Source organism: Squalius cephalus (genome assembly GCF_949319135.1).
Source record: "Squalius cephalus genome assembly, chromosome: 23".
NCBI lineage: Eukaryota > Metazoa > Chordata > Actinopteri > Cypriniformes > Leuciscidae > Squalius > Squalius cephalus.
In genome coordinates, this window is record NC_137144.1 from 20,087,559 (window position 1) to 20,107,911 (window position 20,353).

Consider the following 20,353-nt stretch of genomic DNA (forward strand, 5'->3'; position numbering starts at 1 on the left):
CCCACGACGAGGCCATGCCTCTGGTGGAGTGAGCTTGAATGCCCAATGGGCACTGCAGGTCTTTAGACGCATAAGCAGCAGCAATAGCGTCCACTATCCATCTGGACAGGCTGTGTTTCGAGGCGGCGAGACCCTTGGTGCGCCCGCCAAACGAAACAAAGAGCTGTTCCACCACTCGTTTGACTGAAGACAGTGCTATCAGAAAAACGGTTTTGAGCGTGAGGTATTTCATATCCACAGTTTCCAAGGGTTCGAAGGGATGCGCTTTCAGGGCCTCCAAGACCAGTGAAAGATCCCACATAGGAACCGAGGGGGGTCGCGGGGGGTTCATCCTCCTGGCTCCTCTAAGGAAGCGGATGACGAACTCGTTCCTTCCTAATGCGCGGCCCAGCTCTGAACAGAGAGCGCTGAAATGGCCGTGACATAGACTTTGAGCGTGGAGGGGGACCTGCCCGCGTCCAGTAACTCTTGAAGGAAACACAGTACTCGCGATACCCCACATGTCTGTGGATCGAGCCCCTTAGCAGTGCACCATCTGTTAAACACTGACCATTTCGACATGTAGAGCCGCCTCGTAGAGGGGGCTCTAGATTGTATGATCGCGTTCATGACCCCGTCTGGCAGATCAGCGTGTAATCGTTGAGGCTCCACGCATGCAGAGACAGCGCTCTGGATGGGGATGCCATATCGAGCCGCTGGCTTGAGAGAGAAGGTCTCTCTTCACCGGTATCGGCCAGGGGGCTGAGTCTGCCAGCTGTATTAGATCCGGGAACCAAGCTTGGTTCTCCCAGTATGGGGCTAAGAGGAGCACTGTGTGGCGCGCTTCCCTGATTCTCTTGATGACCTGAGGCAGCAGAGAGACCGGGGGAAAAGCATACAGCGGGCCGCTGGGCCAGGTCTGGGCCAGCGCGTCCTCGTTCTTCGAGAAGAACTCTGGGCAATGAGCGTTGTCTTTTGACGCAAAAAGGTCGACTTTCGCTTTGCCGAAACGGCGCCACAGTGACTGGACTGTTTGGGGGTGTAGAGACCACTCCCCAGGGGGAACGTTGTCCCTGGACAGTCTGTCGGGGCCCTCGTTCAGGTGGCCAGGCACATGCGCGGCTCTCAGCGAGCGCAGAGGGTGCTGAGCCCACACGAGGAGGCGTTCCGCCAGGGTGCAGAGCGTCTTTGATCTGACACCGCCCTGGCGATTCACATAGGCCACTACCGATGTATCGTCCGTGCGGACTAGAACATGGTGACCGTGGAGGAATGGGAGGAAGTGTTTGAGCGCTTTCTCGACCGCGAGCATCTCTAGACAGTTTATGTGTAGGAGATTCTCCTGGTCTGACCAGCGGCCATAGACCGGTCTGCCTTCGAAGAGCGCTCCCCAACCTAGGTTGGAAGCGTCTGTCGAGACAACTTTCCGGTGTGAAATCACTCCCATAGTCACTCCTGTGTGATACCATTCGGCTGCCAGCCAGGGCTGCAGGGCTGAAATGCAGCTCTGATTCACTTTGACTCGCAAGCCGCCGGCCGCCCAGGCTCGGTGGGGCACGCGCGCTTTCAGCCAGCGTTGAAGCGGGCGCATGCGCAGTAAGCCCAGCTGGAGCGCTGCTGCAGCTGAGGCAATATGCCCCAGGATACGCTGGAATGTCCTCAGCGGAACCCGGCTGCCTATTTGGAGGGATGCGGCGAGGAGGCGGATGCGGCGCGCGCGCTGCTCCGACAGTCTGGCTGTCATAGCCACCGAGTCCAGTTCTATTCCAAGAAGGAAATTGACTGACGGGGCGATAGCGAGCTCTTGGTCCAGTGACCGAGAGACCCAGATCCTCCAGATGGCTGAGAAGCGCTGTTCTGTGAGACAAGTTCCGTCTCTGACAGCGCTAGAATAAGCCAATCATCCAGATAATTCAGTATTCGCATTCCCTGTTTTCTCAGGGGAGCGAGAGCCGTGTCCATGCATTTCGTAATGTACGGGGTGCCAAAGACAGGCCGAAGGGCAGGATTGTGTACTGATATACTCGACCGTTGAAGGCGAATCTCAAGAATGGCCTGTGACGGGGAGTTATCTGGATCTGAAAATATGTGTCTTTTAGATCGAGAGAGATAAACCAGTCTCCTGGGCGAATCTGCGCGAGGATTTTTCTGGTTGTGATCATTTTGACCGGCCGTCTCATGAGGGCTTTGTTCAGATGTCTCAGATCTAAAATAGGTCTTAACGCTCCGTCCTTCTTGGGTACGAGGAAGTAGCGGCTGTAAAAGCTCGACTCGCTCAGAGAAGGATGAACCTGTTCTATAGCCCTTTTGCACAGCAGCTTCGCTATTTCAGCTTGAAGCAGGTGCGCAGCTTCTGAACTCACTTTCGTCTCCGTCTGTGCTAGAAAGCGCGGAGGGCGACGAGCGAATTGAAGCGAATAGCCGTGTTTTATAGTACTCAGCACCCATTCTGACGCGCCCTGAATAGCTTCCCATGCTTCCGCATGCATAGCTAGGGGTCGAATGGTCTCTGGGTTCAGATCGCCGCGCTGCGCGGGATTGGGGAACCTGTATCAGAGAGGATGGAGCGGCGTGCGCGCCGCTGGTGCTCGAACACGGGGGCTGGTAAACAGTATTGGCCGGCTGTACAGCGTTCGGTAGCTCGGTCCCAGAGGATGGAGCGCGATTTGCTGACAAACACCCCTGGCGCGAAAGCGGCGTGGGGATTGTAATGTCTAAAAGTGAGTGCGCGTGCACGTGAGCGGGCGCAGAGTTTACACTTATGACACGGCCAGTGTTTGGGAGCTTAGAGGGTGTGCGACCCGAGGTAACTGAATGGCAGAGCGAGCAGCGGGTAGGTGTGAGCACAAAGTTGTGGGCACATTTACTACACTTAGTACTCGAGCGGCTTGTGTCCGCTTTATGAGAGAGCGCTCTATGCGCGTTACCATGGGGACCATGTTTGTGTGAAGCAGTGAGCACATGGGAGTGGGCACATTTTCTACACTTATGACACCTTCGGCCAGAGCCGGAATGTTTGTGAGCTTTAGAGGATCTGCAACCCGGGGTAACTGTGTGATAGAGCGGGCAGCAGCTAGGTGTGAGCACAGAGTTGTGGGCACATTTACTACACTTAGTACTCAAGCGGCATGTGTCCGCTTTATGAGAGTGCGCTCTGTGAGCGTTACCGGGGAGACCGTGTTTTGTGTGTAGCAGTGAGCACATGGGAGTGGGCACATTTTCTACACTTGTAACACCATCGGCGTTATAGAGCAAATGCTTTGATGGCTCATATGTTTAGACGCTCATAAATACTCAAGCACCATCCTGTGAGATGCGGGTTCGCTTTCTGTATGTAAGAAAGCTGGCCGCGAGCTCGGAGAAGCCAGCAGAAAAAAATATTTTTCTGCCGCCAGAGCCGGATTTGAACACGGTTCTCCAGTGCAGAAGCGTAATATTCTGCCACTGAGCCACAGGGGCACACATGAGCTTCCAGTTGGTGCGAGCATATGACCGAGCGTCGTGTTTCGGCGTTTGTTTGCAGGCGCGCGTGTATTAAAACAGGCCCGTTTACTGCAGCATTAGTGTTTCCAGCCGCCTGAACTTAGAGGGGACTGAGAAATATTTAACCCGTGAGATGCGGGTTTGCTTTCTGTATGTAAGAAAGCTGGCCGCGAGCTCGGAGAAGCAAGCAGAAAAAAAGTTTTTCTGCTGCCAGAGCCGGATTCGAACACGGATCTCTGGTGCGGAAGCCTAATGTTCTGCCACTGAGCCACAGGGGCACACATGAGCTTCCAGTCAGTGCGAGCATATGACCGAGCGTTTGTTTGCAGGCGCGCGTGTATTAAAACAGGCTCGTTTACTGCAGTATTAGTATTTCCAGCCGCCTGAACTTAGAGGGGACTGAGAAATATGCGAGGATTGGAGGAAGTCCGGCCTAAGCGGGACGAAATCACTCTCTCTTCCTCCTTTCGCCGGTGCTCGTGACGTCCGCTCTGATATCCCTTGAGAACGGCGCAGTTGCGCGGCTCGAACAAAGGGAGAGAGAGCGGGAAGATGTCATTATGTGCTGTGACATCGTTTGTTTGCAGGCGTGCGTGTATAACAACAGGCTCGTTTACTGCAATATAGATATTTCTAGTCGCCTGAGCTAGGAGGGGACTGAGAAATGTGTGAGAAACGGAGGTGGCCGGAGAGTGACGCGCGCGACCGAGGCGCGGGGTAGCTTTCTTATAACGTAAAGGAAGCCAGCCCGTGACCGTCTACTTCTGACATCCCTTGTGAGCGGCGCCTTGCGCGGCTCGAACAGAGGGGGAGAGGGCGTGCGTCATCCGGGGGGGGGGGGGGGGTAGCTTCCTTGTAACGTAAAGGAAGCTATAGCCCGTGACCGTCCGTTCTGACATCCCTTGTGAGCGGCGCCGTTTGCGCGGCTTGACAGAGGGGAGTAACCAGCTGGTCTGCTTCACCCCCTGATGCGACGGCAGTGCGGGCAGAGGCCGGCCGCTGCGCGTCGGTGAAGGGCGGGGGAGAAGGAGAGAGCGAGGCTCGCGGGAGGGGCTCCGGCGAGCGCTCAGCTATAACCACCGGCTCGGAAGGCCTTTGAGAGCGGCGTTTTTTCTTACGCGGCCCGGAAGAGGCAGCCGGAGAAGGTGGAGGATCGTGAAACATGGCGAATCGAGCCCGCAGGGTCGACATCGGCAAGTCCTCACACTGTTCGCAGCCGCCCGTGAAGGGCGCGGGCTGCGTGGTCGAAACCCAGGCAGAGAGCGCAGATCACGTGGCGGTCTCCGTCGCTGAGCGCGGCTCTGCACGAGCCACAGGATGAGCGAGGCATTTGCAACAACGCCTCGCGCTCTTTTAGATGCAAAGTGTGTCGCGGGGCGAACACACAAACACATACAACACAGAGCAGTAAAAGGATATATTCGCCGGATAGCGAAGCAGGCAGGGAAAGCTGAAGGCGGCGAAGGCGGCCGGCGTCCTCAGGCTGAGATCCTCGGCGTGCTGGTCGCTTGTTTCGACGGCGGCTTCCTCAGAGAGCAGCGATGCGTAGAGCTTCGCTGAAAAGACAGAAATCAGAGAAGCAGCCTCCGAGCCCCGCTTTTATACGCTAAGCCACACCCCTTTTCGCGGGCTGTGACGCATTAAGCGCGCCAAGCGCGCTCATTGGTCGTGACGTCACGCCAAGGGCTCAGCGGTAGGCTGCTGCAGTTGCCGCAGGGCAGCCAATGGGCACGCTAGTAAGCCTGCCCTAGGTCTGCAGGCTGCCGCACTGCGTTGACAAGATTATAAAAATTAAGGATAATTTTTGGCTTCAGTATCTCGAGAAAGAAAGGCTTTCCCGTAGCGTAGTAACTACGCAATACGAGAGAACCTCTCGTAAGAGAACAACACTGATCTTCAGAAAACAACAGATTTTACACTAACTATGACTGATTTCTCTGCAGAACATCTGTGTCCTTGTGTTAAATTGTGTACACCTTAATGAATCTATTCAACACTCCAAGAGAACCTACTTTGAGCCTCAGAGGTCCAGGCCATTAGCAGGACCATCCAGACCCCCAGATAAACACAAGATGTCCTCATGGTTTCTTAAGTTGATCCGCAGTCTTTGATAATGAGTTTTTGAAGATGTCTGAGAGTCACATTTGCTTCACGTTTTAAATACTGTCTGGTGTGATGTTACATAAAAACTCTGATCTGATGTTTGATAAACACTGATATGTTTTCAACCCCTACTGGACCTACAACCTCACTCGAATATTCTGGTTGAATGTGGTATGTTGTTATTATATGAAAAGCTGTCTAAAAGATGTCTAAATCTATTCCTAAACTAAACTGAGAGTTTGTTTCATTTCAATTGCTGAGACTTGGAATTTCAGATGTTGGGGCTGGTCCAAGATGAGTTCATTATATTTCTAAATATCTTATTTTATACAAAGGGCAACAAATGTACCTATAGGCTACCTTATATGATCACACACTCTTTTTGCAGCGTTGTATTTATGCAAACGCGTTTCTTTATTTGTAGGCCTATGGGCCTATGCTAATTTCCGGTTGTTGTTATTTTTCATCTTATCTTTTCCGTTACTCTTTCTGCCTAACTACATTTATTAAACATGAGCTGTTATGCTGATGAGAGAGCTTTTTGCTATATTTTGTACATGGATATGAACACATAAAGTGAGTCTGACACCAGGTAATCTCTGTGCATTTTAATATTAATTTGCATAGATAGAGCGTGAAATGACAACAGGTTTAACATTCAGTATATTGCAGTATTGTTCAGGAGATGCAAAAATTTATAAGAAAAGCCAGTTATAACAGTATTATTTTGTGCAGAGGTGTTGCATTTCCATTTCCGAATCTGCTGCCCCATTACAGAAACTTCTTTATCCAAGCCTCGACTGGTTTCACACAGAATTCGGTTCTAGGTGTCGTAACCCTAAGGGGGAAAAAGTTCATATTACACATTTTTTTGTCATTGCTAGCTTACGCAAAATTATTTTTATCATTTCTCTTCAATTTAAAATGAGCATATAACAATTTTTCTAAATTAAAGCCTATATATTTAGAGTTTAATATAGGTATACTTACACAACGCCTGCAACAGGACAATGTGAACTTGTCCTCGCAGCACTCACAATTTTATTGGCCGGTATTTGGAAGTCGATAAAATCGAAGCAACAGTTCTGAGGTACTGCAGCTCCATGAGCTGTTGATGAGATAAAACATATATCTTTAAGTATATATATATTTGTTTTAGGAGAGAACTTGACCATATTTAAACCTGTTCAAAATACATTAAATATTAATGTGTTGAAATACGTCCTTCAAAATAAAGGTCCTTTGTAGTTCTTTATGTTAATTTGCAAAATCTTCAAGTCAGCATATTGGTTTCTGGGTTTCTTTCAAGCTCCATATGTCATATTATTATTATTTTTTTGTTCAAAACTTGAGAATATAGAAGTTCATTGAGGAACTTGCAAAGACTAAAATTCTTTTGTTTCTAATTTGACCAATTTCAAGCGTAAAATATCACTTTACATTCATGTGCAATTTAATTATAATGGTCTATATGTCCATATACATGATAATTTAGTCAAGAGCAAAACTATACTTCAAGAGAACTTACGCTGAGCCTCAGAAGTCCAAGCCATCAGCAGGACCAGCCCAAACACCAAACACAAAGAAGATGCCCTCATGGTTTCTGATCTGAAGTTGAAAGTTGATCTGGAAGCTTGATAATCGTTGTAGATGTCTGAGTCGATCTGTGTCTGCTTTGCATTTTTAAATGCCTTCGAAAGTGATGCAAGATAGAAACTCAGATGTGTGGTTAGATAAGGACAATGTATCGCAGCCCCCCACCTCTTCTTCAAAGCCTACACGGATAATCACATTTGCTATTGGCTTTCTGCTTTTTGCAAGAAGAGATCGTGAGGTGATAAAATGCTGGTGTCACAAGTTTACAGCAATGATACACATCTTTAGACTGTACAATTTTTTTTGCTGATGCCCATTAAAAGAAAGAATCATACTTATTCAATTTATTTATATTTTACTTGTTTAACATTCAGTGCAAAATAATTTATGCTTTACTCTTGTACCTTCCTTTATGTCCAAACCACATACAGACTATAATTCCTCTTGGGCTATTCCATACGGTAAATTCACAATGCGACTTTTTCCACCCGTCAGCATTTGCATAGGAAAAAAAAGTTCATGCTCACTGCATTTATTTTCAATATAAGCAAATATTAAATATGGAAACGTGATGAAGTAAATAATTATAATTCTTCGTGATAACTTTCATGTATAATTAATTAACAAAAAGACAGATCAATAGTTAATTCACACCAAAATGTGATATGATCAGTAAGTCACGGCAACTGTGTTTTCACATAACTTTAACTCATCAGAATCATTTAAGCAATTTCAACTTTTTTGAATAAGTAATACGAGATTAAACTCGAGTGAGTTTAATATATTTTAAGTTGAAATGATTTACAAACAAACTGATTCAACTTAAAAAAATTAAGTTAGAACTGAATTTAAGTTGTTAAGTTGAAATAGGTGGATTTTTTTTTACAGTGAATATGCATCAATGTTTCATGGCATTATAGAGGTTCAGGGCAAATATTAATTCATACATAGTCATGTATAACTATATTTATTATATAAATATGATATGTATTATTTAATCATTGACGTTTTATGATAACTTATTAAAGAATAAATTATGATTTAATTTTAAACTTTATTTAAACATTATGATTATTATTCTTATGCTACTATCAATACTAACAATACATTGAAATAAAATAAAATTCTAATATTTACTTTATATACATAATATTGAATTAATTTACGCCTAGATGATTATCAGATTGCCTATATTGTATTAAATCTTTTTATCTATTTTTTTTTTTTTCTCAAGATCCCACACAAGTTTTATCTCATGTTTTTTTATGGTGGTTTATTTAGTGCTGTTATTTGTGGAAAAAATCTAAACCAAAAAAGAAACCCCCTTTCTGCTCTTATTATCAAACTGTGACATCTACGTTCTTTCTGACATTGAAGTGAGGTTTTTTCCACTTAGAAGTCATCAGTGTTTAGCATTTCTCTCTGTCCATATGAATTTTCAACTTTCTTTTAAGAAAATCTTGATCTGTTTATAGTAGTGATACTCTTTACATACATGGTCATTCTCTTGCAAACCTTGCAAAGTCATATTAAGTTGTAAGATAAAGGTGATGCATCTCAGCATCTCAGCAAGCATATGCGCTGCCTGATAATGATCAGCACTTTTGGCCTGTGGTTTGTTTTACGATATGTACCCTCATTTTCATGTGCGGCAAATGGCATACATGCAAATATTGTACTAGGATGTGTAAATGTATGAATATGTATATCCGTATCAGTCACATAAACATCCATAGCTAACAAACTGTGCATGTATATTTGTTTTCAGCAGTATTCACGGTTTCACTTTATTTTGATGGCCCCTTTAACACATTCTGTTGACTATAAGTAGCGTCGCACCTACATGTCTACTAACTCTCATTAGAGTGTTAGTATTAGTAGACTGGTAGGGTTAGGGTTAGAATAAGTTGACATGTAGTTGCAAAGTTAATTATAGTAAATAGAATGTCTGTTGGAGGAGCATCACAATAAAGAGTTAGTAAATATTAAGCAGACATTCTACTAATTCTCTAATGAAAGTTAGCTGACATGTAGTTGCAAAGTTACTTATAGTCAACAGAATGTTCAAAAGGGACCATCAAAATAAAGTGTTACCGTATTCACAAATGGAAATGTTTGATAATTAATTAGAATATCATATAGACCTGCTAAATATACTAATTTATCATGACTGATTCAGCAGAACTACCAACACTGTGTGACAATTAATTTCCAAAGTGACATGAGAAACATTGATTTGCTATAAAGCATGACTCATTTTGTCTTTTAACATCTTAGTAATGTACAGTACACAATGCATGTGATTTAACTCTTATTAGTCCCACGCATGGTTTAGAAACTTAACTCTCTCTTCCAGGTTTTTCAGCTTCAATGCTCTCTTAAAGTTACTACATACAATCACAGTATAAAGGCTAATCCACTTAATCTAAATTAATCTTGTAAATATTTGAAATATTCCCCTCATATAAGAATTAGTTTAATTAGTTTTCACCAGAGGAGCAGAACGGAACTTTTAGTTCACTGGAACAGACCGTCATTATTCTGAGAAACATATCCTTCTGAAACTCTCACCTACATTTCACAAACATTCTGCGGTGGCTATTTATTGCACAGCAATTTTGCTGTTAAAGTTTTTGTTAAAATACATGCAACAAACCATTAACCAAACCTGAATACAAACCCGATCGTTCTCTCAGTAACGTGTTGTTACAGGGACACCTTAATATAAAGTGTAACCATAAATAAATTACATAGGCCATGTTATGTATTATATGTTGAAGGAAATGCAAGAGTTGTTGGCTTGAAAACAGCAAAACACTGAAATGCGTTTTAAACGTAATATTCTTCTTCTTCTGATGAGACTAAAATGTCCTATAGCTATAGAACCATCAAACTCGGGTCAGACCTTCAGACTGTTCTGGCTCGGTATATGCTAGATCTTTTCTAACTGATCTGGGGGGGTCAAGACTTTTAATAAGACAATAAGACTTATACCCCCGGTTTTACAGACAACTCTTAAACCTATAGTCCCAGACCAAAATGCATGCTTGAGCTGGTTTAACTGAAAGCAACTTGCACTGACATATCTTAAAATATATCAGTGTCATTGTTTTGTCTCAAGATGCACACCAGTAAATGTTTTTGTTTTTTTTCCTTCTAAAGTACGTTTATAAAAGCTACTTAAATGCTGTGAAACCGGGCCATAGAGTTTTTAGGCTTCATCCACCAAATTTCTATCACTAGCAAAGCCTTGCAACTTCCTTGGGACATGCTGGCAGCATGCTAATTTATGCTAGCAACATGGTAATTCATGACAGCAATGTGTTAAACATGCTAGCAACAAGCTAATTCATGTTAGCAATGTCCTAAAAAATGCTAGCGACATGCTAATACATGCTAGCAATGTGCTAAAACGTGCTAGCAATATGCTTATTTATGTTAAATGTGTGTTAAAACCAGAATGTAAAAAAAATATGGTCGTAGATTCCGTGACGTCACCCGTAGGTTTCTGAAGAGCATTTCTGAAGCCCAAAGTAGGTGGAGCCGGCCATCGCCATCTTGGCAGCCGCCACGGGTCATTCCCGGCTAAACAAAAATGGGCAAAAAGGCGGGATTAGCTGAGTTGACATGACGGCTAACAGACAGCAGAAAAACAGCTAGTAGTGACAGCAGCGGCAATCCACCTTTAACTCAAGTGCGCACGCCCTTAATTATGCAGAACTTTAAGGCTTAATATAATTTAAACGGATGAGTTATAAAAAAATTCACCCCTCTCACAGTTGTCATGAAGGGCAAAATTAGACATATAAACCAAACTCACTTTTTGTACCAGGCTGTAAACATATTTTTTTTCTGCTGTAAAGTAGAGCATATTAGCGGGGTAAAACATGCTAAATCATGCTAGCAATGTGCTAAAACATGCTAACAATGTATTTAAACATGCTAGCAATGTGTTAATTCATGCTAGAAACATGTTAGCATTGTGCTAAACATGCTAGTAACATGGAAGCAATGTGCTGAATCATGCTAGCAATGTGTCAAAACATGTTAACAACATGCTAAAACCTTATCTTTCTCTCTATCTTTCTATCTATTTATCGATCTGTTTTTCTGATGCACTGCCTTCAAAACCTTCAAACTTTTACAGTTTTTCTGAATTGCTAAAACCCCATTCTCTGAACCAAATTCCCAATAGCCTAAACCAATTTGTCGAATAAATCACTCTTTCTGTAGAACCTTAAACAAGTTCAGGCAGTTAGACACCATTTGCAAATCTCACGCACTCTTTCTTCTTCCTATTTTTGCAAAACCCTAAACACATTCCCACCCATTAAAACACATTTTGCACTGTGATGCACTTGTGCTGCAAAACGCTAAACACATATGCAAGCAGGCAAAAGTTAAACAACTAAAACACCATTGTCATAATTTACACTCAAAATTGTTCACACTTAGGCCTATTTCTGATGACGTGATCAAACCAACTGTACCAAATTAAGCCTGTTCAGAGCACACAGGTGCATTGAATGTTGATATGAACATAGATGGAAACGATCTGAGAGGGAGAGGAGGAAGAGTATGTGTAAGTAAGAGGTGGTTGACGAGGAGGGTCAGAGGAGGAAGAGGGGGAGGACGAGAAAGAGCAAGGTGTGAAAGACAGTGTTGTCAAAGCTGGATCTGGCACACTTAGAGGGGTTTCCACGCCTGTGATGTAGACAGTGTCCTCAGGTCGGACTCAAAACGAAGATGTGATGCTGAGGCAGAATGAATATCTCACTGAATATCTTAGTAGTTGCACAACTCTTTTGAGTGTACTGTGACACGCATTTATCTAGTCTAGTCTCTACTTAACAAGAAATTCAATCAATGTAGCTCAGCCGCACCAGAAGAGGTCGCCAGTAAAACCTCCTGCGCTTTTTTGCAGCTCGCTGTAACCTCTGCGCATGCGCACTCACCGCGCGTCTCTTCCCTCCCCGCAGGATCAAACTGCTGCTTGTCCGCGCCACCGAAACGCCGAGCCGACAATGGCACAACTGGTGGGACCTCTCCGTAAAGAGCTCGCCGACTCCCTCTCCTCATGCCGGGTGTTGGTGGTCGGGGCGGGAGGTATCGGTTGCGAGCTGCTGAAAAACTTGGTGCTCACCGGCTTTAAGAATATTGAAGTGGTAAGTTGGAGGAAGGCGGACTCTCTTTGTGCTGCATGAATCAGGCCCCATTATCACCGACCCTCATTTATAATAATCTACAATGAAAATGAGAGTCATGGACTGTATATAACAATGCATTACACGTTGCATTAAACGTTTTAATAGAGTAATGCTGTTCGTCTCATCGTAAACATAGAGAACAGATTTTTTTTTTCTTTGGCGCCATGATCTGTGACGTAAAATATCCCTTGAAAACATTGACCATTGTGGCCATACTTTACGCCAAATTACCCTAGTTTCCCCGGGTCATCACGCAAAAAGGTGCTTTTTCTATTAATTTTTTTTTTTTAAATGCAATTTTCTTTAAACATGAAATCTGATATATAACATTTATACATTATATCCGACAAAGAATGTTTTAGTGTTAATAAACAGCTTCTTGCCATCTCTAAAGGTAATTTATGTTATGGTATATAACCTCTATGTCTCTTCTAAGTAACTGGGTTGATGGTAGCAGGATTGTTTTGTAGTTTATTCAGCCATTATTCATATTGTACACAAGCTTATGAAACGTAAAGGTGTTTATTAGATGGAATTATTTTAATTTTCAGTTATCAATAATTAGTTGTATGGTAACAGGGTTGATTATTAAAGAAAGTTTCCTACTGACATATGGGAACAAGCACAAAGTGCTAAAAAGCAGAGACATATTTGACCTTGAGTAGAAGGATTGATTATATCAGTGTTTTATTTATTTATGTCATTGTACATAATTTTATTTAGGCAGTGTTACTATGAAACACAACCTGACAACTGTTAGGGTAAAATGCTAAAATGCTTGGTGCATTCATGGTGATATCAGGGTTTTCACTAACAATTTGTTCTGTTTTTTTTTCTTTGCAGATTGACCTGGACACCATTGATGTCAGCAACCTCAACAGACAGTTCCTGTTTCAGAAGAAACATGTTGGGAAGTCCAAAGCTCAGGTAAATGGAAAACCTGACTTCAATTCATGTGTGATTTAGAAATATCCACCAGACATTGACGACTTGGTGTGTTTCAGGTTGCCAAGGAGAGCGTGCTTCGGTTTTGCCCATCTGCGAACATCACTGCCTACCATGACAGCATCATGAAGTGAGTCCAGTTACGTTATTGCCAAGATAAAGATTTATCTTATGAACATGTCTCTGGTTACTGTATCAAACTCTAATTCCTTGTCCAAAAAGTTTGATCTCCATTGTTGTTGTCTTTGCTCCTTGCAGCCCAGACTACAATGTGGAATTCTTCAGGAATTTCCAACTTGTCATGAACGCTTTGGACAACAGAGGTATGATTTATTCAGCAAATCTGAAGGAACACTACCTTAATTCCATCTTAAATGTGTGTTTTCTGTCGTCCTTGCAGCGGCCAGGAATCACGTCAACAGAATGTGTTTGGCTGCTGACATTCCCCTCATCGAGAGCGGCACGGCTGGCTATCTGGGACAAGTCACAGTTATCAAGAAGGCAAGGCTCTTCTATTAAACCAACTTTTTTGAATATTCATTTCAGTGTGATCTTGGCATTCATGTTTTGTAAATTTCCAAACTGCAGGGTCAGACGGAATGCTACGAGTGCCAGCCTAAACCTACACAGAAAACCTTCCCAGGTTGCACCATTCGCAACACGCCCTCTGAACCCATTCACTGCATTGTGTGGGCCAAATATCTCTTCAAGTAAGTTCTCTACGATAACATCTGTCCCGTCTCATCTCAGTGACTAAACTGATGTAGTTCCTAATCTAGGGCCCTATGAAATAATTTTTTTTCTCCCAAATTACTTTTTTATTTTTCCCCAAATTCCATGTCTTCCGTTCTGTTTTTTTATATTCTGTTTTTAGTGTTAAGTTTTAATACCGGTAATTAAAAAGGATTTCTAATCAACTGACTTCATAATTTTTTTTTTTACTTTAAAACAATTTTATAATATCTTAACATTTTTATAATAATAATAATAATAGTGTGAAATGTTTTGTTTTTTCCCAAAAATTCTTTTTCTATAGTCTTTGTTTTATAATTTAATACAAATTTATTATCAAAAATGATGGAAATCAAGTTAATGTGTAATACTTTGCCACATGAATCTTTTAAATGATCAAATGAAATTTGAACAATTCCTTTAATTGTTTGGTAAACAGTGCTGCACAACAGTTGTTTACAGTTTAAATAAAAATATGGATGAATTATATTGTGTGATATTCTTAAATTTTTTATTAGTATTATTATTACTTTGAGAAGTACATTGTACTGTATAATGGTAATATATTTCTGCTATAGTTTTTCTTTCAAACCAAACCTTTTTTTGGCTGGTTGTGGTGGAAAACCTTTGAGTTTCTGTGTAGCTGGTGATATTTTTGTCAAGTGAAATGCTGTATGAATACAGGCCTGTTGTGGGTGGATTATCTTGGTTTTGAGAGCTAATTAAATTGCCCTAAGCTTACATGTCATATTGAATTGCTCCCATAGTCAGCTTTTTGGCGAAGAGGATGCGGATCAGGAGGTATCGCCCGACACGGCTGACCCCGAGGCTGCTTGTGAGTAGCCGCACATTTACAACAACTTATTTACTACTACAGTGGTGATTATTTGTGTGGTAGGGTGCTTTTATATATACTTGAGCAAAAAATAATGTACGATTTGTTGTATCGAATCCAGAAACTACCTTTATACTATGCTTGTGCATTGTTTATCAACCACAGGGAACCTCGCAGATGCAGCAGCCCGAGCTACAGCCTCAGATCAGGACGGAGACATCAAGCGGGTGTCCACTAAAGAGTGGGCTCGCTCAACAGGCTACGATCCCGTCAAACTCTTCAACAAGGTGCAAGCTCTTTTGCAAGCTTGGCGTTTAGGGGTGTAACAATACACTTGTGTCACGATACGATACTGAACTCGCGATACAATACTATTGCGATACCTTAAGCCAAAATAAAGAAGAGGGTTATTACTTCTAAGACATATGGTAACAAGTTAACAAAAAATTTACTGTTGATTAAAATGCTAAATTTGGTATAGACTTGGAGTTTGTCGTGCATGCACAGGGCAGTGGTGAAACCAGAATAAAAAACCTGAACCTGAAAAGCCTTATGAATTAAAAGAATTATGTTAGACACACACACTTGCTAGGGATGAGTCATGAATATTTGATAAGTTGTTTAATTATAGAATATCGAATAGATATGGGGATTTTTTTTTTTAGACAAAAATCGCACTGTTTTCGGTGGTGACGCGTTCATAACCAGAGGTTGACGCTGCCAATAACGCACCTAAAATGTCAATCAACTCTGTGACATGCTAGTTCGAAAATGTGAAATAAGAGGCTGCCCCCGACTAAAGTTTTTTCTAGTCCACTTGTAGTTGTTCATTTACGCCATTAGTCAACTTATCGCATATTTATATTAATTTAATTACTTAAATATATTTTGGAGAGAATACTAAATAATGAGCAGTTATGTAATATATAGCCTATTCCGCACTCAACCGCATGCATAAAGCTTGCCACAAAGAACCAGTAAAAGTAATGATTATGAATGTGTCAGATATAGCAAGGAGACATTTGAATTATTTTATATTGTCTGCTATATTTGCTTCTTATTTAGTAAATCCAGACATTTAATTGATGAAACATTGATTAAAATAAAGATGCAATTTATACAAAATGAAATTCACTTTAAAGAAAGGCTTTCTACACAATGAAATTTAATGAAATATTCATAGAATATTATTTTTGCTTAAAATGCCCATCCCTAATACTTTCACAGATATAATGTATGCACTTTTTTTAGATCAATTGACTTTAAATGAGGGACAGAAATCTTAATTTGTGTTTAGAAGATGAATGAAAATCTTGAGTGAGTACATGACAGAATTTACATTTTTGGGTGAATTACAATTTAGAAATACAGTAAACTAAGTCTTGGATAAAACTAACTAGTATCGCAAATCATATTGTTTACATCAAAGATACATGTCATCGGATTTTTTTATATCTCGTTATTACAATGTATCGTCACACCCCTACTGACATTGCATCATTATCCTGTCCGTTCTTTTAGAAGCGGTCTAAAAGTGATCTTGTGCTTCCTTTCAGCTTTTTAAAGATGACATTATGTATCTGTTGACCATGGATAAGTTGTGGAAAAAGAGGAAAGCCCCATTACCTCTAGACTGGGTGGAAATCCAGCAGCATGGTGAGTCTGTTGACGAGTTAAATCTAGTTATGTAAACAAATATATGAAATGTAAAATTGTGTTTAATGAGGCTGTATGGTGTGTGTAAAAGCATGTTCTCAGGAGGAGGCCTGTGGCACAGGTCTGAAGGACCAGCAGGTGTTGAATGTTCTGGGTTACGCTCAGCTCTTCCAACGCAGTGTAGAAACTCTCCGATCTCAGCTGAGAGAGAAGGGTGAGGGTGCGGAGCTAGTCTGGGACAAGGTGAGTTTCCACAACATGGCTTGAATTGTCCAAAAGTTATGGTTATGGGAACGGGTTCAAACTAGAGAACAACCAATACACTCAGTGGTCAGGCCAATGTGAGCGTCCAGCAGAATTAATTCAAAATGGTTATGGTTTCTACAGAAATATTAAGCTCCACAACTGATTTTAACATTGATCATAAGAAATGTTTCTAGTGCAGCAAAAATAAGCTTATTTAAATGATTTCTGAAGGATCATGTGACATTGAAGACTGGAGTAATGATGCAGATTTATTTTAACAAGCAAAAGTGTTGAATTATATAAAAAAATATCATCACTATCTGTCAATTTCGATATATTTATTCGAAATAAAAGATGCAGTTTTAATTTCTAATTATTAAAGATTGTTCAGCATGAATTTAAATTTGTGGTGCTATTTTCAGGATGATCCTCCAGCCATGGACTTCGTAACAGCAGCTTCAAACTTGCGAATGAACGTCTTCAGCATGAACATGAAAAGCCGCTTTGATGTCAAATGTAAGTGATTTCAAGACTGTGATTGTCTTATATTATTTGAAATTCTTTTTAGTTGTGGTTTAAAAACAATATTTTGGCACTTTTCCACTGCATTGTACGGCACACTTTTAGGGGTTTTCCACTGTGTACAGTTCCTAGTACCTGGTACTTTTTTTTAGTGCCACCTCGGTTGAGGTTTTCAAACGAGCCCTACCGATACTAAAATGTGGCACTGCAGTTCACCGATTGGTTAGAGAGACCGTCACACGCAACTTGGAAAAAAAGAAATGGCTGTATCTTGGTCCGTAGACGAGGTGGCGGCCCACTCTATAATCCCACCCACTTTGAAGCGGTACTAAACTGCAGTGGAAAAGCAAACCGAGCCGAGTCGTACCACACAGTGGAAAAGCGCCATTTGTTGCTTTTAGAGTGAGACAAAACTGTTTTTTGGTTTTTTTTTCCCTTATTGCTTTCTTTACCAAGAACTCAACTTTAAATAGATGCATTATGGCCTTATATAACTCAAGAGACCCAGACTCTTGGGCTATGAAAATAAACAACATGCTTCAGAATGATGTTTCAATAAAAAGTTGGTTCTGAATTCAATGTGACTTTAAACCATGTCGTCTTTTAGCCATGGCAGGAAACATCATTCCAGCAATAGCCACCACTAATGCTGTCATTGCCGGCCTCATTGTTCTGGAGGGACTCAAAATTCTCAACTCAGACTTCGAACAGTGTCGCACGGTGAGTTTGCGGTTGTTCATTTCAAAGATTATGATCAGAAATTTGACAGCTGAATTGCATCATATCCTGTGTTATCTAACAGATCTTTATATTTCTTGTTCTCACTTGGTTTAATTTGATTACATCTCTACAGTTGTGAAGAACATTTTGACCTTTTCCTGTTTTGAAAGTTTTGTCAAGTGGTTTATTTGGGAGTTATGGTTTTTAATTATTGTTTCTCTTTAGATCTTTCTGAACAAGCAGCCGAACCCCAGGAAAAAGCTTCTCGTACCGTGTGCGCTGGATCCTCCCAATCCCAACTGTTACGTGTGTACTAGCAAACCTGAGGTCACAGTCAAACTTAATGTGCACAAAACCATTGTGCAAGCTCTTCAGGACAAGGTACTGACAAGTTTTTCAATGCTCAAGCTTTGTTTTAGATGCTGTTCTTAGTGTGACCTCCATGAGAGGTTAAGGTTTGGATTGGAAAGTTCTGATTTATATTCACGGTGATGCTTTTTCAGATACTGAAGGAGAAGTTTGGCATGGTGGCACCAGATGTGCAAATTGAGGATGGAAAGGGAACAATCCTCATCTCCTCAGAGGAAGGAGAGACAGAAGGTGTGAATGAAGTCTGCCTCTAGAGGGCATCTTTCTCTACTATAACAAAACTCTGAGCTTTGCTTTAATGTTTTGGTGTCTCTGTTTCTCTATAGCAAACAATAACAAGTTTTTGTCCGACTTTGGGATTCGAAACGGGAGCCGTCTTCAAGCAGACGACTTCCTACAGGATTACACACTTCTGGTCAATGTCATTCACAGGTTGGTGTGTTCATTTAGCTAAGAGGATACTACTTTGCTCTTTCTTGAACATTAAAATTATTCTTACATGTATTGTAGCGAGGAATTGGAAAAGGATGTTGAGTTTGAAGTAGTGGGTGACGCCCCGGATAAGGCGCCAACTCCCAGTGCCCCGGAAGAAGGGAAAAACATTGCCAACGGTAACAAAGATTCTGCCCAGCCTTCTACCTCATCTAAAGGTAAGAACAACATTGATTGCCTGCAAACCTTTGGCAAAACATCAGCTTTTTAAAGGAATAGTTCACTTGAAAATGAAAAATATCATTCCAAACCTGCATTTTCAATGGTTCCTCGTGCAAAACTATCACATTTCTCCTAAAAACTTGTAAAATAGCACATAGTACTCATACTTGCTTTGTCATTTTGGAGTTTTGCATTAAAAAAATCCAGTTAGTTTGGAAACAAACAGCTTCAGTTCTGCTGAACATCATCTGTGTTTCACAGGCGAAAGATCATAATCCAGCATTGCAATGACAGAATTTTAATTTCATCATTGCTGTTTATGAATACACTATTTGTGTGTCTGCAGCAGCTGCAGAGGATGATGACATCCTCATCGTAGACTCAGACGAAGAACCGTCCTCGAGCACCATGGAAACTTCCCCGGAGTCTAGTAACCGCAAGAGGAAGCATCATGATGCTGAAACAGACGATTCTGCGTCTAAGCGCAAACGCCTCGACCAGCAGCCGGCCGATGATGATGAAGACATCATCGCTCTAGACTAGCGTCTTTGACAAGATATCACCTGCCCAACAATAGAGGACTTTCCTCAAGTTGATTTTTTGTACTGTTTCTCTTACCAAACATGTAAATATATCTGTACAATACGGTTCAAGCTCAATGGATGTCGTCTTTTCCTTCTGTCCTTTGTTTTTTGGGAACAGAAAACGGCTGAGTTATGAACTGCACTCGGTTAGGTTTTCCTCAGATGGATAAAATGCTTTTCAACTTTGTATTTTTTACAAAATGTGTGTCCTGGTATTTTGCAGTGTTTTAGAAAAGCTGACACGGTATTTGAATGCATTTTTCATCTTAAAAACCATATTCCATATTTATTACAGGTTGTTTTTGTTGCCAACCTCAGTAATATTTCAAAATAACCAAATCATTGTACAGTAACACTATTACTGTATGATGGCTTGTCTATCTTCTGTTGCTTTGCTTTAGCACCACAATGACAAATATTGTGACTTAAAAAAAAGAAAAAAGAAAGAAAATACACTCAACTATTTATACCATTGTGTTTCATTCTTATATTTTTAGTCTTTAGCAGTATAAATGGGTCATGCCACATTTACTGAGCAAACTGAGGGGCTGAATAAAGGACATAATCTCATTTAACCTTTATTCACCATAAAAGCTTCTTGAAAGGGTACAATGTCCTAATTGCACGTTGCTTACATTTAGAATGTTTGACGTAAGAACATTCTGTTTTCACTTATTACTCACGTAGATGTCTAGAGTCCACAGTTCACGTGATAGATGTCG

The 20,353-nt window shown here is 41.5% G+C and overlaps 2 protein-coding genes across 4 annotated transcripts; one reads left to right on the forward strand and one right to left on the reverse strand.

The window, feature by feature from the left end:
* Positions 1–6,264: 6,264 nt before the first annotated feature.
* Positions 6,265–7,236, reverse strand: LOC307151481 (C-C motif chemokine 7-like). Its single transcript, XM_079859557.1, has 3 exons — positions 7,094–7,236; positions 6,556–6,673; positions 6,265–6,403 (listed from the first exon to the last, which is right to left on the reverse strand). Exons 1-3 carry the CDS (start codon positions 7,161–7,163, stop codon positions 6,337–6,339), a joined length of 255 nt encoding a protein of 84 aa, XP_079715683.1. The 5' UTR covers positions 7,164–7,236; the 3' UTR covers positions 6,265–6,336.
* A 4,843-nt stretch (positions 7,237–12,079) lies between these two features.
* Positions 12,080–19,700, forward strand: uba2 (ubiquitin-like modifier activating enzyme 2). Of its 3 annotated transcripts, none has more exons than XM_079860128.1 (17): positions 12,080–12,326; positions 13,212–13,295; positions 13,373–13,443; positions 13,572–13,636; positions 13,714–13,814; positions 13,902–14,023; positions 14,813–14,880; positions 15,046–15,167; positions 16,437–16,536; positions 16,628–16,779; positions 17,205–17,298; positions 17,912–18,024; positions 18,250–18,405; positions 18,528–18,624; positions 18,720–18,825; positions 18,904–19,043; positions 19,397–19,700. In XM_079860128.1, exons 1-17 carry the CDS (start codon positions 12,105–12,107, stop codon positions 19,588–19,590), a joined length of 2,007 nt encoding a protein of 668 aa, XP_079716254.1. In that variant the 5' UTR covers positions 12,080–12,104; the 3' UTR covers positions 19,591–19,700. The 3 variants fall into 3 exon arrangements, with proteins under 3 accessions (XP_079716254.1, XP_079716253.1, XP_079716252.1); XM_079860127.1 differs by having other exon boundaries at positions 12,082–12,326; positions 16,437–16,544; positions 16,639–16,779; positions 19,394–19,700; XM_079860126.1 differs by having other exon boundaries at positions 12,083–12,326; positions 19,394–19,700.
* Positions 19,701–20,353: the final 653 nt, after the last annotated feature.

What these genes read in the sequence shown, in the direction of transcription:
- LOC307151481 (XM_079859557.1), bottom strand. Translation starts at nt 7,163, where the DNA reads ATGAGGGCATCTTCTTTGTGTTTGGTGTTTGGGCTGGTCCTGCTGATG. An exon ending in TTGGACTTCTGAGGCTCAGC is followed by an intron (nt 6,674 to 7,093) that starts GTAAGTTCTCTT and finishes TCTCATCAACAG; the next exon opens with CTCATGGAGCTGCAGTACCT. An exon ending in TGTCCTGTTGCAGGCGTTGT is followed by an intron (nt 6,404 to 6,555) that starts GTAAGTATACCT and finishes TTTCCCCCTTAG; the next exon opens with GGTTACGACACCTAGAACCG.
- uba2 (XM_079860126.1), top strand. Translation starts at nt 12,105, where the DNA reads ATGCGCACTCACCGCGCGTCTCTTCCCTCCCCGCAGGATCAAACTGCT. An exon ending in AAGTCACAGTTATCAAGAAG is followed by an intron (nt 13,815 to 13,901) that starts GCAAGGCTCTTC and finishes TCCAAACTGCAG; the next exon opens with GGTCAGACGGAATGCTACGA. An exon ending in ACTTCGAACAGTGTCGCACG is followed by an intron (nt 18,025 to 18,249) that starts GTGAGTTTGCGG and finishes GTTTCTCTTTAG; the next exon opens with ATCTTTCTGAACAAGCAGCC.